This window comes from Bos mutus, chromosome 24, assembly GCF_027580195.1.
Source record: "Bos mutus isolate GX-2022 chromosome 24, NWIPB_WYAK_1.1, whole genome shotgun sequence".
Taxonomy (NCBI): Eukaryota; Metazoa; Chordata; class Mammalia; order Artiodactyla; family Bovidae; genus Bos; species Bos mutus.
Genome location: NC_091640.1, coordinates 29,791,926 through 29,809,159, shown reverse-complemented (window position 1 = coordinate 29,809,159; position 17,234 = coordinate 29,791,926). Strand labels below are relative to the sequence as shown.

At 39.8% G+C, this 17,234-nt stretch overlaps 2 protein-coding genes across 2 annotated transcripts in view; one reads left to right on the top strand and one right to left on the bottom strand.

Annotated features, from left to right (window-relative positions):
* CHST9 (carbohydrate sulfotransferase 9) overlaps positions 1–17,234 on the bottom strand; it is a 279,670-nt gene that overhangs the window by 240,813 nt on the left and 21,623 nt on the right. The gene's annotated exons all lie outside the window — the stretch shown is intronic.
* Positions 13,512–14,208, top strand: LOC102268843 (peroxisomal membrane protein 4). Its single transcript, XM_005905831.2, has one exon. The coding sequence runs from the start codon at positions 13,570–13,572 to the stop codon at positions 14,206–14,208; it is 639 nt and encodes a 212-aa protein (XP_005905893.2). The 5' UTR covers positions 13,512–13,569.

Genomic DNA, 17,234 nt, shown 5'->3' with positions numbered 1-17,234 from the left:
TGGATGGATGGTCATGAGCTGCAATGTTTTCTTTTGCAGTGAATGTGAATGAGAAAGCAGATAGTTCCTGCTGTTGTTGGAAGCCTTCTGGCAGCCCTGATGGAAGCCAGCCTATAAGACAAGGCAGCAGAGAGGAAGGCAAAGCTGAGAAACCTGCAGAGAAACAGAGGAACAGCTCCGACTGGACCCCGGAGGGACACACTCTGCCTCCGAATTTATAAATTAGAAGAGCCAATAAAGTTCCTTTATTTTACAGTGTATTACAAAGCAATTCTAAGACCAGTGAGAGAACTGAGGAATAAGCTATATGTTGGGTGTAGCAATTTCAGCAAGATAATAGGAAATAAATGAAAATAATAGTGCTAGCATTTATTGAACAGTTAGATGTTCCAGGCTCTATTCTGAGCATTTTATATTGATTATTTAATTTAATTCTCACAATAACTCTATTATCTCCCCAGTCAGGAAATGTGCAGGACTGGCTCATGTAACCACATGGCGTGATGCAGAGTTCAGTGGGAGGTGAGGCAAGAGATGGAAGTGGACCACAGAGGCCCTCGGCGTCAGCCTATGGGGACGACATTTGCTCTGTGGACACCAGGGGACAGAGGGCAGGTGTGAAGAAAGTGGAAGGATCAGGTATGCATTGTGGGAGGATCACTGGGAAGCAGGCAGTGAGGAGACAGGATGGAAGGTCAGGAAGACCACGACTGTTCAGGTAGAGGATAGTTGCTGGCTGGGAATCCCCAGGGCAGGGATTGGACTAGATTTTGTTCCAATCCCAAAATCTTTCTGTCCTCCAATTCATACACGTCCTCTAGTCTTTCATTACTGGAGGCAGTTTATCACAGTAGCTAAGTAAGAAAATTCCGAAGCCTGATTGCCGGGTTCAAATCTCAGCTTGATGACTTACTGGTTCAGTCCCTCAACTTATTATGTAAGTAATAAGCTGAAATGCCTATATGCCTCAGTTTCCTCACTCCTAAACTGGGAGAATAAAAGTATTTATCATGTGAGGTTAATGATCTGAAATGCTGATACATAAGAGATATTTAGCTGGAGGAGGAAATGGTAACCCACTCCAGTCTTCTTGCCTGGAAAATTCCACAGACAGAAGAGCCTGGCAGACTACAATCCACTGGGTCGCAAGGAGCCAGATATGACTGAGTATACAGGCATGCAAGAGATCTTTAGAAGAATACCTGCCCCACAGAGGTTGTCTACAATATTAAAATGTTAATATCTTTATATTCCAGATATCTGGCACAGGGGCAGCTACACTGTAGTTAATCAATAAATATTTTTTTAAAAATAAATAAATAAATAAATATTTTTACTTCAAAGGCAGTCTGTTTTTCCTGTTAGAAAGGTTTATTCTTTCAATTCAGGAAAATTCAAACCAATCAATAAACATCCATTAGGCTAGGATGGACTCAGGCTGGATGTCAGACACTGTAAGCAAAGCCAAACAGAGTAAGATTTAACCTCTGCTCCTCATCATGGAACATTTGAACCTAAGCTCTTCACAACTGGTACAAGTTGGTTTTAGTAGAGCCTTCTAGAATAACTCATAACAAATCTGTTCTCTCCTTTATGTGACAGACTTTCCAATTATTGAAAACAATTATCCTGTCTAGGCTTAATCGTTTTTACTCTAAGATAAACAATAAATATGCACAATTCCTTCAGCCATTCCTTATGGGACGTGGTTTAGGAGTAGTCAATCAATTTAATCATCCTCCTCCAGACACATTCATGTTTGTTAATGCTTTTCTTTAAATGCAGGGCTCAGAAGTAGATATAATAATCGGAGCGTGATTGAATGGATGGGCGATGTTATGAGAATCAGCACCATAAAAATAATGGCCACACTTGAGAACATTCACAGATACAATGGGAGAATAAAACAGGTTACAGGTTAGAGTCTTAGAGATTCCCTTCAGTTCAAACAGCAGGATAATGGAAAGACCTTCTTTAAAAAAATTTCAAGGAAAGGATTATGAAGTAGGAAACATGTCATAAAGAACATGCAATTAAGAAACTAAGGACATTATTACATGGCAGACTGTAAACAAAACATTTGTTTAATAAATAAATGGAGAGCAAGGATTTAAGAAATGTAGGCAAGAAAATTATCTATGAAACATGTCACCCCCCTCCTCCCAAAATGGAAACAGTGATCAGAAAAGATGACTACACCAATGTGAAATTATTGAGAGAAGATCAATAGGATTTGGGGGAGAGGAACTGGAAGATGAAAAAAATTTTTTTTCCAACCATGAGTTTGAAGTGCCGGAAGAGAAAAAGGATATGTGCTTTAATGCAGTGCACAGTAGAAAGAAATAGTTCTTACATATACAAATGTTATTCATATACCCATGAACCTTAAATAATAATGAGGTACTTTGGGTGCTATGCATTTGTTTTCTGTTTCAACGATAGCAGGACCTGAGTTTTCACAAAATTCATGTCTGATTCTTTCCTACCCTGTGAACTGTAGCCTGCCAGGCTCCTCTATCCATGGGACTGTCCAGGCACAAATCCTGGAGAGGGTTGCCATTCCCTCCTCCAGGGGATCTTCCCAACCCAGCGATGGAACCCGCGTCTCTTATGTCTCCTGCATTGGCAGGCAGGTTCTTTACCACTACCGCCACCTGGGAAGGTGGACTTAACTTCTCAATGATAAGCAGGACCTGGGTTTTTCATATCAACTAAAGGAAGAAGTTGCTTTTCAGGGAGATAGACCAATATATAAAGGCATTACAAAATCTAGTGAGTTTGGTGGGGCACTATAGCTGAAAAAAGTGACATGGTTCGAAAATAGGATAATGTAGACATGGGTGACTAAGAAAGAGAGCCAGAGAATTTTAAAAGCTTCATAGAAATATATTTACTTCCAAATGTCCTCAAAAGACAAATGAAACCCAGCATGTAATTAACTATCATGTAGATATAATATTGACATTGTAGATAAATAATTAAAATCATAGAAAAACAATTCATGATACCTTTGTAAGTGAAAAGGGCAGCTTATAAAACTGCTGGAACATATAGTTTGCTAATTATTGCAGTTCCACCCCTCTCGTAAAACTGTAGGACTGCATTCTGCCTTCCTTATGATTGGTGGCTCAGACGGTAAAGCGTCTGTTTACAACGTGAGAGACCTGGATTCGATCCCTGGGTTGGGAAGATTCCCTGGAGAAGGAAATGGCAACCCACTGCAGTACTCTTGCCTTGAAAATCCCATGGACGGAGGAGCTTGGTGCAGGCTACTGTCCATGGGGCCGCAAAGAGTCGGGCACGACTGAGCGACTTCACTTCACTTGTCACTAGTGCGAAAAAAACCAACAACAGACAAACAAGAACAACCCTAGAGCGCTGAAGAGGGAACAGGTGGGGAACTGCCCTCAGTCCAGTGGTTTGGGCACTGCGCGCTCACTGCCAAGGGCCTGGATTCAATCTCTGGTTGGGGAAGTAAGATCCCACAAGCCCCGGGGAACAGCTCAACAAAAGGCAATGGGCAACAGAATGTTAGGAAGTCATCTTGATCTTTCCACTTCTTCTGAGTAAGCAGGATTCCCATTATGATGCTGGCTACAATATAAAACACAATGGATCAAATTGGTATTGAAATATTACTTTTTACACTAGCAGTCTCTGTACTTAATTATGTCCAACACTGAAGACTACTTCTAGTACGACAAAATCCTGCAACAAAAACTTAGACAAATAGTTTGGCATTGCTTTATAGTCTACAAACTGTCTTGATCTATTTTCAAATTAGTAATTTTGTGATGAGACCATAAAACATAGATTGTTTTATTATTACTGTTGTTACTTGATGTTACCTGGATGAAATCTTTTCTCTGTTGTCACCTATATATTACATTATTTCTAAATTCCCTTCTCTGCTCATCCCAGTAATAATAATGCCCTTGTAATAGTATAATAATTATAGAGCATCCTGCTTCCTTACACTGGATATGTTGGGTAGTTATTTTTATTAATAATTAGCCAGACAGTCAAAAACTATTTGGAAGATGACTTTCCCCCCTCACTATACAGTATCTAGACATCTGGTATGCTGCCATTCTATAATGTCTCTTATAGAAAGGATAATATTGCTTTCCATAAAATAGCAAAATTCTAAGGCTAACATAATCCTCTATAAAACACTAGAAATATGTGTATATTCTAAAATGAATATAATTTGTTTCTTATGGATCGCAAAGTTTGTGAGCCAAGCACGCAAGGCTGGCTTCAAGCAATCTCATGCAAATATTTATTAAGTTTTACTATGTGCGCCCTCTCTTTGCTCTTGTTTCACATTCCAGCCCATCTGTGCTTTGCCTGCAACCATTTACCAGAGAAACAACATGAAACAGCAAAGGTGCTCATCTACAAATCTTGGTTTAAAAATGAGAAATAAATTAAACTTGCAAAAATATCTACTGACAAAAATCATAGCATAAGCTCTTAAGGCATCTCCAAAGAACACACCACAAAACTGCTTATATGAAAATATCAAAGTGACTGCCGTAGGTAGTTATTGAAATATGTATAGTTAAATTGAGAAGCCTGAAATGATGGCAACAAAGCAAAGTAGGAATAATATATAACTCTGAAGATTAGAATCCCATAAAAAATGCAGGAAATATGACAAAATATGTTAAAAAAAGAGAGTTGTGAGATTGAAGGCTATTACAAAATTGTGACTAATTAGTGATGCTTTGGGCTTCCCAGGTGGCGCTAGTGGTAAAGAACCCACCTGTCAATGTAGGAGACACAAGGGACACGGGTTCAATCCCTGGATCAGAAAGATCTCCTGGAGGAGGACAGGGCAACTCATTCCAGTATTCTTGCCTCAAGAATCCCACGGACAGAGGAACCTGGACGGCTACAGTCCATGGTTTGCAAAGTGTGGGACATGACAAAGTGACTTAGCACGCACGCACACAGTGATGCTTTTAATGCTATTATTGTACTGGTTAATTTAAATTAATTTAGTTAACTAAGCGACGAAGAGGATGTCTAGTTAAATCTAGTAAGTGAAAGTGAAGACGCTCAGTCGTGTCCGACTCTTTGCGACCCCATGGACTCCTATCAGGCTCCTTCGTCCATGGGATTTTCCAGGCAAGAGTGCTGGAGTGGATTGCCATTTCCTTCTCCAGGGGATCTTCCCGACCCAGGATCGAACCCGGGTCTCCCTCATTGCAGGCAGATGCTTTACTGTCTGAGCCAGTAAAGGGACAGATTAAATGCATGTATTCCTTCCTCAAACTCCAGTAAAATGAAACTGAAAATGGTAGAGGGGGGAAAAAAACCTTGCAAAGACATAAGGGAAGAAATGATTACTAGAAAGAGAGAAAAATAAAACTGTAGAAGATAAAATGCAGGCAGAAGAGCGATAACCAACTTAAAAGACCACAAATGTTGAACTCAAATTATTCCCATAGATACCAACAAGAAGCAAGATGCTGTGTGCTACAAGCCCAGGAAAAGTGAACTAGGTTTCCCAGAAGAGGAAAGGCAATGGTTAACCAGACGAAAAGCAGGGCAAAGAACAGGAAAATATGAAACAAACACAAAAAAAATAGAAAAGAACTATAATTTACATCTTTAGAGAGATAAAAATTGGTTCCATCAAATGGCACAAGGACCCTATATTTAATAAAGAAAGTAAAGGAAATCAGAGAGCAAACAAAAAAGCTCTTGCAAATGAAAAACATAACCAAACTGAAAACTCAACATACAAGTTAGAAGATACATTAAGATGACTTCTCAGAAGGACAAAAAGATAGGAAATTGAACATGAAAAAAAAAGTCAGGAAATAGGATTAATCTAAGGGATTCAAAATCTTAATAACAGAAGAGATCCAGGCAGCAAGAACTGAGAAAAGGATCAATGGTGATAAAATTCAAGAAAACTTCAGGGACATGTGTTTCTAGATATAAAGGGATTACTGAGTATTTAACACAATGAATATGAAATAAACACACCAAGGGAAGTTGTATAGACAATTGAGAACACTAAGAATAAAAAAAAGATTCCATGGGTTACCAGAGAGAAACAAATGAGCGGATCACAACCAGATCACATCTAGAGGATCAAGAATTAGAATAACATCAGACTTGTCAATAGCAACTATTAGAATAAGGCAATGGAGCAAGAATGTCTTCAAAATTCCCATGGAAAATTATTTTCACTTAAAATTTTACTAAATGCTACCAAATTCTATTGAAGTCTCAATCAAAGGTGTGGTTAAAAGAAAACATTTTCAGGTAAGTTTTCAAAAAAATTTACCTCCTAACAGGCTACAAGAGGACCTGACAAAGCAAGGCAATAAAACAAGAGGAAGAAATAAGATACAGGAAACAGGAGACCCAGAGAAGGAGAGGGATGATGTAAGAGAAATTTCTGGTCAGTAATGAAAAGATGAAAACTGTGTGCAGATTTTTTTGATGGTGAGCAGTTCAAACTGGAGCAGGACAGAGGCATGGCAGAAACTTTTCAAAAAGATAAAACTTGTAAACTAGCTAATCTGTCTGACCATCTTGACAGAATATTTAGACAGTGATGAAGAGTTTGCTTGAATCAGAGATAAACACTTAGAACATTAAGCAAACGAAAGAGTAAGACATTGTTAGGACTTCCCTGGTGGTCCAGTGACTAGGATTTAGTGCTCCCAAGGCAGGGGGCTCAGGTGTAATCCCTGGTCAGGGAACTATTAATAAATCCCACATGCTGCAACTGGGAGTTCTCATGCCTCAAATAAGACCTGGCATAGCCAAATAAATTAAAAAAACAACAACAAAAAGATATTATTAACTTCAGGAAGTAAAAAAATACAGGAAAGGAAAATTAGATAAAATTGCATAGTTAATGCTGCAGATAATGAGACAGTCCTGACAACAAAAACACTGAGTATGTATCTCAACAAAACGCTATCTCTATTGGGAGGACAGAGGGGTTTGAAGGACAAGTATGACTGTATGTGGCAAGATGAGAAAGGAAAAAGGACTAAGCTCTCTTCTATCATGGTAGAAAGTCAATAGGTAAAGCCGAAAACTAAAACTTCAAGTTCTAAAATGTGGATATTGTTTTAGAGACAAGGAAATACCCCCCAAACATGAAAGTTCACCCATCATAACAGGTAGAGCCAGAATACAAAAAGAAACTTGGGTTTTTCTGTCCTCAAATTACATAATTTCCACTAAACTTAAGTGAGAAAGTAAAAGTGTTAGTTCCTCAGTCATCTCCTACTCTTTGCGACTCCATGGACTGCAGCCTACCAAGTTTCTCTGTCCATGGGATTTCCCAGACAAGAATACCGGAGCAGGTTGCCATTTCCTTCTCCAGGGGCTCTTCCTGACCCAGGGATCGAACCCATGACTTTTGCATAGCAGGCAGATTTTTTTTTCCATTTGAGCCCAGGGAAACTTAAGTGTACCCTTCAAATAAAACTTACTGAGTGATGCCAAAATTATGAAACATTAAAATTTTCTCAAAATAAGCTGATTTACTTTTTTATTAGTTACCAAAAGTCAGAGCTGACTAAATAAACTGAAAACCTAATAAAGATGTAAGGGGCTACTTGTCTTGAGGAAACATTCAATTTTTCAGCACTGGGAAATACTTTTACATTATTTATCCACATATCTTAGGAACTCACAAATGGGGACATCAACACAGAAATATTCTGTTAATTGATCATTCAAGCAACCACAGAGAACTTTCTTTCCTAGGGTTACAATTTATTCCTGCCATTGCAAAACACATCCTCTGAGTTCCAAACCTTGTCATGAAATGATCTGTTGACGATTCTGAAAGGTCTCATATCCCTGGCTTCTATTGTGATCTTTGATTGTTCAACCTTTAATGACCTCACCCACTTCCCTTTTTCTTTCTTTGGAGTTCTACTCTCTTTTCTCTTCTCCATCCCCCATGAAATAATCAAGTTTCTACAAAGATGAAAGCTTAATCCATGTTTCTAGTTCTAATAAATCACCTGTTCTCATCCCTTTTTCTAAATACTGACTGTACATTGTCCTATTTCTCACAGTTTCAAGATGCCCAAATTTCTTATACAATTGACCCCTGAACAACACAGGTTTGAACTGCACAGGTTCATTTGCACACAGAGTTTTTTTTTAAAAAAATAAATGTAGTATGTGTATTTTCATTCTATCAGATCAGATCAGTCACTCAGTCATGTCCAACTCTTTGCGATCCCATGAATCACAGCACGCCAGGCCTCCCTGTCCATCACCAACTCCAGGAGTTCACTCAGACTCACATCCATTGAGTCAGTGATGCCATCCAGCCATCTCATCCTCTGTCGTCCCCTTCTCCTCCTGCCCCCAATCCCTTCCAGCATCAGGGTCTTTTCCAATGAATCAACTCTTCGCATGAGGTGGCCAAAGTACTGGAGTTTCAGCTTTAGCATCATTCCTTCCAAAGAAATCCCAGGGCTGATCTCCTTCAGAATGGACAGGTTGGATCTCCTTGCAGTCCAAGGGACTCTCAAGAGTCTTCTCCAACACCACAGTTCAAAAGCATCAATCATTCTATAGATCTTAATTAATAAAGTTCAGGAGAATATTTGTGTTTAATTAAAGATCACAACATGTGGAATCAGAAAAAGTAGGATTTGAGTCCTGATTCTGCCCATATGGTTTCAGCTTCCTGCCCTTGGGTGAGTCATTTATCAATTCCTTTATTTTTGAGGCTGAGATAGCAGTGTGCAGATTTTTGACTGTGCAAGGGTTGGCACTCCTAACCCTCATGTTGTTGTTCAAGGGTCAAGTGTAATAACTAAAAAGGCCCTTTCTGATCTACCTCTTGACTACTCTTTTAATCGCTCATAACTCTGAAGCCCCTGTTGATTCAGACAGTAAGAATGTGCCTGCAATACAGGAGGCCCAGGTTCTACCTTTGGGTCTGGAAGAGCTCCTGGAGAAGGGAATGGCAATCTACTCCAGTTTTCTTGCCTGGGAAATCCCATGGACAGAGGAGCCTGGTGGGCTACATCTGTGGGGCTGCAAAGAGTTGTACACGACTGAGTGACTGAACACTTTCACACCTCTACTCAAACTCTACTCTCAAGGTGCAGGCTAAACTATTTAAGTTTGTAAGAACTAATTGTATTCTCTTTTGTCCCTGGGCACATGAACATTCTTGTCTTTCTCTTTCAGACCCTCACCAACCTCAAGCTGGTCTCTGTTCTTTAGGACTCAACTTTAAAGTGAAACTCATGGTACTCTCATGCTAAATACACTGCCTTAGACACAGTGAATGGGGTATAAATACGTGTTTCATAAATGAATATAAGGACTTCTGGATAAATAACTTACCTCCAGATAATTTCTTCAGTTCAATGGAAATAATGCTGCCTCAATCTTTCTTAAATACTGCTTATTCAGTGTTTTCCTTTGCTTAAAATATACACACTAGTATATATAAAATAGATAACCAACAAGGACTTACTGTTTGGCACAGGGAACTATGCTCAATATTGTGTAATAACCTATCTTGGAAAATCTACCTACTAGGCTCTACTTAAGTTGGTAAACATAATTTTGCAACCTCATTTTCTGTTGCTCCCCAATGTAAAGCCTTCTGTCTACTGACTCCTGAGCGCTCCACACTCATCTCTACATCCATCAATTTGTTTTCACTCTTTATTCCATTTTTCATAGGACTTTTCCCATTTTGACTTTCTATCCTACAAAGCCAGCTTTTCCCATAACAGCTTCTTTGAATCATTCTAGCCCATGTTAATGGTAATAGCAACACTTTAGTCATTCATGAAATATATTTTAATGATTTGTTATTTGACAGGCACTGTGTAGATACTGGGACACAAAAGTTAGCCAAGAGAGTGCAAGAAAAACAAATTAAACATTGGATTAAGAAGTGTGACAAGTACTAAAAGCAAGAGTCAGTGTATTGAATACAGGTTATAACGACCAGCAGATCTCCTTTACACATGTTGGTCAGAGAAGGCATCTTTGAAGGGGTGATGTTTAAGGAGATCTGAAGTACAAGAAGGACAACAGTTCAGTTCAGTCACTCAGTCCTGTCCAACTTTTTGTGACTCCATGGACTGCAGCACACCAGGCCTCCCTGTCCATCACCAACTCCAGGAGTTTACTCAAACTTGTGTCCATTGAGTTGGTGATGCATTCCAACCATCTCACCCTCTGTCGTCCCCTCTCTTCCCACCTTCAATCTTTCCCAGCATAAGGGTCTTTTCAAATGAGTCAGTTCTTCACATCAGGTGGCCAAAGTATTAGAGTTTCAGCTTCAGCATCAGTCCTTCCAATGAATATTCAGGACAGATTTCCTTTAGGATGGACTGGTTGGATATCCTTGCAGTCCAAAACATGGTCCACTGGAAAAGGGAATGGCAAACCACTTCAGTATTCTTGCCTTGAGAACCCCATGAACAGTATGAAAAGGCAAAAAGACAGGACACTGAAAGATGAACTCCCCAGGTAGGTAGGTGCCCAATATGCTACTGGAGATCAGTGGAGAAATAACTCCAGAAAGAATGAAGAGACAGAGCCAAAGCAAAAACAACACCCAGCTGTGGATGTGACTGGTGATAGAAGTAAAGTCCGATGCTATAAAGAGCAATATTGCATAGGAACCTGGAATGTTAGGTCCATGAATCAAGGCAAATTGGAAGTGGTCAAACAAGAGATGGCAAGAGTGAATGTCAACATTTTCGGAATCAGCTAACTAAAATGGACTCGAATGGGTGAATTTAATTCAGATGACCATCATATCTACTACTCTGGGCAAGAATCCCTCAGAAGAAATGGAGTAGCCATCAGAGTCAACAAAAGAGTCCTAAATGCAGTACTTGGATGCAATCTCAAAAATGACAGAATGATCTCATTTCGTTTCCAAGGCAAAGCATTCAATATCACGGTAATCCAAGTCCATGCCCTGATCAGTAATGCTGAAGAAGCTGAAGCTGAACGGTTCTATGAAGACCTACGAGACCTTCTAGAACTAACACCCAAAAAAGATGTCCTTTTCATTATAGGGGACTAGAATGCAAAAGTAGGAAGTCAAGAAATATCTGCAGTAACAGGCAAATTTGGCTTTGGAGTACAGAATGTAGCAGGTCATAGCACTGGTCACAGCAAACACCCTTTTCCAACAACAAGAAGGACATAGTCATGTGCAAAGATGTGGTGGTAAATGGAAAGAATTCTCCATAGAGTGAATCACGTGTGAAAATACTCTGGGAGAGAAAAGGACTTAGCATATCCTAGGAACTAAAAGAAGACAATATGGCTTGAGCTTGATGAATAAAAGGAAAGCCATCTAAGATGGGCTTGGAAAGATAGGTAAGGTCACCCAGTTCATAAGGGCAACTCTAAAAAGCAACAGATAATGATAGACTATTTATAACCAGAGGAGAGAAAAGATTAGATCTATGTCTTAAGATCACTTTTGCTGCTATATGAGTAATGAACTGAGAAATTAATCAGCCAGGAAGGGGGCTGTTGCAGTCTACAAATATGGATAATGATGACTTGGATCGGGATAACAGCAGTAGAGATAGAAAGAAATGGAAAAACTTCAAATTAACTTTTGAGGTGACACTTGTGATAGGGGAAATCTTCAAAGAAGAGCAAGAGCTCAGATTCGATCATGTTGAATTTTAGTATTTATGATAAAACCAAGTCAAGGTACTAGATAGGAAATTAAATATGCAGGTCATGATTTCTGGGCAGATCAATTTCTAAGATGGGTCTGGTTCTGCATAATCCCCTTCTCTTGAGTGTGAATAAGACCGGCAATTTGATTTTAATTAATAGCATATGAAAAAGGTAACAGACATTGCAGAATTAATGTCCTTAATCAATTGTGTTTGAGTTAATTAAACAAGAGATTACTTCAGCCAAGAGAAAGAAGGAAATCCTGCCATTTGCTATAATGTAGATGAACTTGGAGGATATCATGCTAAGTGAAATAAGCCAGACAGAGAAAGTCAAATACTGGATGATCTCACTTATATGTGGAATCTAGAGAGAGAGAGAGAAGATGAGAATGAGAATAGAATGGTGGCTACCAAAGGCTAGGGAGCTGGAGAAATGAAGAGTTGCTGGTCACACTTGTAAGATGAATAGAGATGGCGACTATAATTAATAATATTGTATTGTTTACTTGAAATTTACAAAGACAGTATGTCTTAGTAGTCTCATCACACACACACAAATTATATGAGATCACGGATATGTGAATTAATGTGATTGTGGTAACCATCTCACAACAGGTATATCAAATCATCTGTTGTACACAAAGAAAAAGATAACAAAAACAAAAGCATCCTATGGGGGCCTGACTTGATCAGGTGACCTCCTTAAAAGAGGGTTCAGAACTTCCGTAAAGTTAAGAGATAGATACTCCCCTACTCGCCCTGAAGAAGCAAAAAGCTAGCTGTGAATTTCCTTTGGAGAGGGATGGTCTCTAGGAGCTGAGGCCCTCAGACCAATTGCTGTAATGAACAGAATTCTGTCCATAAACTCAATGGGCCTGAAAGAACACCTCAGGCTTCAGATGAAAAACGTGGCAGAGCCAACTGCCTGACTGCAGCCTTGTGAAATCTTAAGCAGAGGATTCAGTTAGGTTGTTCCTAACTTCACAACAAGGAAAGTTATCAGAGATACACAGAAATCTTACATAATAATAAAGGGGTCAGTTATCTAAGAAGACATAATTCTTAATGCGTATGTCTGATGGAATTACAAGGAAAAACAGATGAATCCATTTTATAGTTGGAGACCTTAATACTCCTCTATTAGAAATGGACAGATTCAGCAGGCAGGAAATTAGTAAAGACACAGTTGAACCCTGGGCTTCCCTGTTGTGTCTCAGCTGGTGAAGAATCTGCCTGCCATGCCAGAGACCTGGGTTCAATGCCTGGGTTGAGAAGATCCCCTGGAGAAAGAAAAGGCTATCCACTCCAGTATTCTGGCCGGGACAATTCCATGGACCATATAGTCCATGGGGTTGCAAAGAGTAGGACACGACTGAGCAACTTTCACTCACTCACTCACTCACTCAGCTGAACTCTATAATACCATCAGTCAACTGGATATAATAGATTTCTACACTATTTTATCTAACAGTGACAAAAATACAGTCTTCTCAAACTCACACAGAACATTCACCAAAATAGACCACCTTCCAGGCCATAAAACAGGCATTAAAAAGTTTAAAAGACTAGAAATCATAAAATACAATATCTGTTCTCAGATCAGAATAGCATTAAATCAGAAATTGATAACAGAAAGATACATGGAAAAGTCCTGAAATACTTGGAGATTAAATATCATACTTCTAAATAAAATATGCATTGACCAAGAAATCTCAAGAGTAATTTAAAAATATTTTGAATTAAAAGTGAAAACATAACACCAAAATTTATAAGATGAGGGGAATTTATAGCATTTAATACATATTTTATCTAAAATCAATTGTTTATGCAACCCCGGCTGTCAGGGCGTGAGTCCTGCTCCTTGTCTACCACCCTCAGCGACGCCTGCATTATGGTCGCCCCACCGCAGCTGCGGGCTCTGCTCTTTGCGATCAACGCACTATTGCGCAAGCGCTGCTACCACGCAGCACTGGCCATGCTTAAGGGCTTCCAGAACGGGGCAGTCTATGGAGCCAAAATCCGGGCCCCTCACGCGCTGGTCATGACCTTTCTTTTCCGGAGTGGCAGCCTCCGGGAGAAGCTGCGTGCCATCCTGCAGGCCACGTACACCCACTCCTGGAACCTGGCCAGGTTTGTGTTCCTCTACAAGGGACTCTGCGCCCTGCAGTCCCACGTCCAGGGCGAGACCTACCAGGCACACTCATTCGTGTCTGCCTTCATCGGGGGCTTGCTGGTGTTTGGAAACAACAGTAACGTCAACAGCCAGATCAGCATGTACCTGCTATCCCGCGTCCTACTTGCCCTGTGCCGCCTGGGCGTGGAGAAGGGCTTCATCCCTGAGCCCAGGTTGGACCCGTTTCCATGGTTCACAGGGCTGGTGTGGGGGCTGGTGCTGTGGCTCTTCGAGTGCCACCGGCCAACCCTGCAGCCCTCGCTGCAGTCGTCCACGACCTACCTGTATGAGGACAGCAACGTGTGGCACGACCTCTCGGACTTCCTTATCTACAACAAGAGCCAACCCTCCAAGTAACAGGGCCCCCAGGTGCTCAGGAAGGCTCCTGCACCCCAGTAGGGTGATGGAGGTGTCCAGCCGTGGTTTGAGATTGGCTCCACCTGCTAACCATCCCAGAGGCTCCTACCTTTCAAGATCTGGGGTCTCAGACTCTAACTTTTGTTAGCCCAGGGCTCCATTTGGCGAAATGGAAGCACTGATTATCAGTTCTCATTAGGTACTCTTGAATAGTGAAACGAGCCACCGAATCAGGCTGAGGAACCTTGGGCACGGTGATGGCTACTGACTCTTGAGAGACCAGGGAAGGTCACACCCCACCCTGGGCCTCAGGGATCATCGAGCCCAGACGAGGGCACCAAGTCTCTTTCTGGTGGGTATGTTCTCTGACCATTCTTCTGTAAAAGAGGGCTTCTGGCTGATGGGCAGTGGGTTGCAAAAATGCATTTTTAGACAATACTCAGTTCCTTGCCTTGGGTGTTCTATTGTAGAAGCTCCAGTGTTTCCACTGTCCCAACAGAAACACAGTGTGGGACATATGTGACTGAGCTTTTTTTAGCAGCCACAGTTTTTAAAAAGTAGAGGGAATTCCTGGTGGTCCAGTGGTTAGGACTCCGCTGTCACTGCCAAGGGCATGGGTTCTATCCCTGGTTGGGGAGCTAAGATCCCACATGCCACAAGGTATGGCCCCAAAAAAAAAAAATGTGGGGAGAGAAACAAGCAGAGGAGATTAACCTTAATTATATCTTTGAACCCAGTATTTCTCAAATGTTATCATTTTAATGTGTATTAAATATAAAATTTAATAAAATATTTTACATTCTATTTTTCTTATACTAAGTCATCAGAATCAGGGGTGTGTTTTACACTTTCAGCATTTTTCAATTTGGACCAGTCGCATTTCAAGTGCTCAGCAGCCACATGTGGCTAGTGGCTGCTATATTGGACAGCACAGATTAGAACGTTCCATCCTCGCAGAAAATTCTAGTGGACAGTGCAGATACAGAGCTGGAGGACCTGGGTTTGAGTCCCCACTGGACTGCTGTGTAACCTTGGGGAAGGTTCTTCTCAGAGGCTCAGTTTCTACTAAAGTGAGGATAAACATAGTAAAAAAAAAAAAAATTGTTTAAACTCCTGCCTTAGGAAACTAGAAAAATACCAAGCAACTTCCAAAGTAAGCAGAAGAACAGAAATAATAAAAAAAAAAAGAATGGAAATCATGAAATTGAAAACAAGAAATCAGCAGAGTATCACCAAAACCACAGCTGTTTCTTTGAAAAGACCAATAAAATCAGTAATCTCTAGCCAGCCTAATTAAGACTAGTTAAAAGGAAGAGGATACATATTGCTATTATTAGAAATGAAAGAGAGGACATCAGTACCTATCCCATGGAAATTCCAAGGATAATAAAGGAATGTTAGGAACAACTATATGTCTACAAATTTGATAATTTAGGTGAAATGGGCCAATTCCTTGAAAAATACAATCTGCCAAAATTCACACAAGACATGACAATGTGAATAGATTAGGTACACACCCACCAAAGACACTGTGTCAATAATTAGTAACCTTACAAAACAGAAAGTATCAGGTTCAGATGGGTTCACTGGTGAATTCTATCAAACATTAAAGGAAGAAATTATACCAATTCTCTACATTTTCTTTCAAAAGATAGAAGCAGAGGGAACAATCTCTAACTCAGTCACTGAGGCTAGTACCACGCTAATACCAAACAAAGCCAGTATAAAAAAAAAATTACAGACCAATATCTCTCATAAATGTAGATGTAAAAATATTCAATAAAATATCAGCAAATCAAATCCAACAATGTATAAAAAGAATTATCAATGTATTTCATGACAAGTGGATTTATCCCATGCATGCAAGGCTGATTCAATATTCAAAACTCAATTAATGTAACCCATCACATAAACAGATGAAAAAAGAAACATCAAACGAGCATATCTACAGAAGCAGAAAAAGCATCTGACAAGCTCCAACACTCATTCATGATAAAAACCATCAGTAAACCAAGAATAAAGAACTTCCTAAACTTGATAAAGAAAGATACAAAAGACCTCTGGCTAACATGAGAAACCTGCTTTCTCAGTAAGATCAGGAACAAGGCAAGGATGTCTCCTCTCACCACTGCATTTCAACATCATACTGAAAATTCTGATTAATGCAGAAAAATAAGAAAAGGACATAAATGGTATACAAATTAGGAAGGAAGAAATGAAATCATTATTGCTTATAGATGACATAATTGTGTACGTAGAAAATCTGAAAGAACTGCCAAAAAACTTGTGGAACTAATAAGTGATTATAGCAAGGTCATTGGATATAAGATTATTTGTAAAAGTCAACTGCTTGACTATATATCAACAATGAAAAAGTAGAATTTGAAATTAAAAACCAGAATACAATTTATATTCGCTCAGACAATCATGTCTGACTCCTTGTGACCCCATGGACTGTAGCCTGCCAGGCTCTTTTGTCCATAGGATTGTCCTGGCAAGAATCTGGAGTGGGTACTGTTTCCTCCTCCAGGGGATCTTCCTGATCTAGGGATAAAACTCAGATCTCTTACGTCTTCTGCATTGGCAGACGGATTCTTTACCACTAGCACTACCTGAGAAGCCCACAATTTATATTTTCTATAGTTGTTCAGTTGCTAAGTCTTGTCTGATTCCTTGCGGCCCCATGGACTGTAGCATTCTAGGTTTCCCTGTCCTTCACTATCTCCTGGAATTTGCTCAAATTCATGTCCGCTGAGTTAGTGAGCACTCCTCAATTAAATGCTTAGATACAAATCTAACAAAAGATATCCAAGATACATATGAAGAAATATGCAAAATTCTGATGAAAGAAAACAAAGAACTAAATATATGGAGATATTGCATGTTCATAGATAGGAAGACTCAACATTCCTAAGATGTCAGTTCTTCCCAACTTGTCTATAGATTAATGCAATCCCAATGAAAATCCCAGCAAGTTATTTTATTGTGGATATCAACAAACTGATTCTAAAGTTTATATGAAGAGG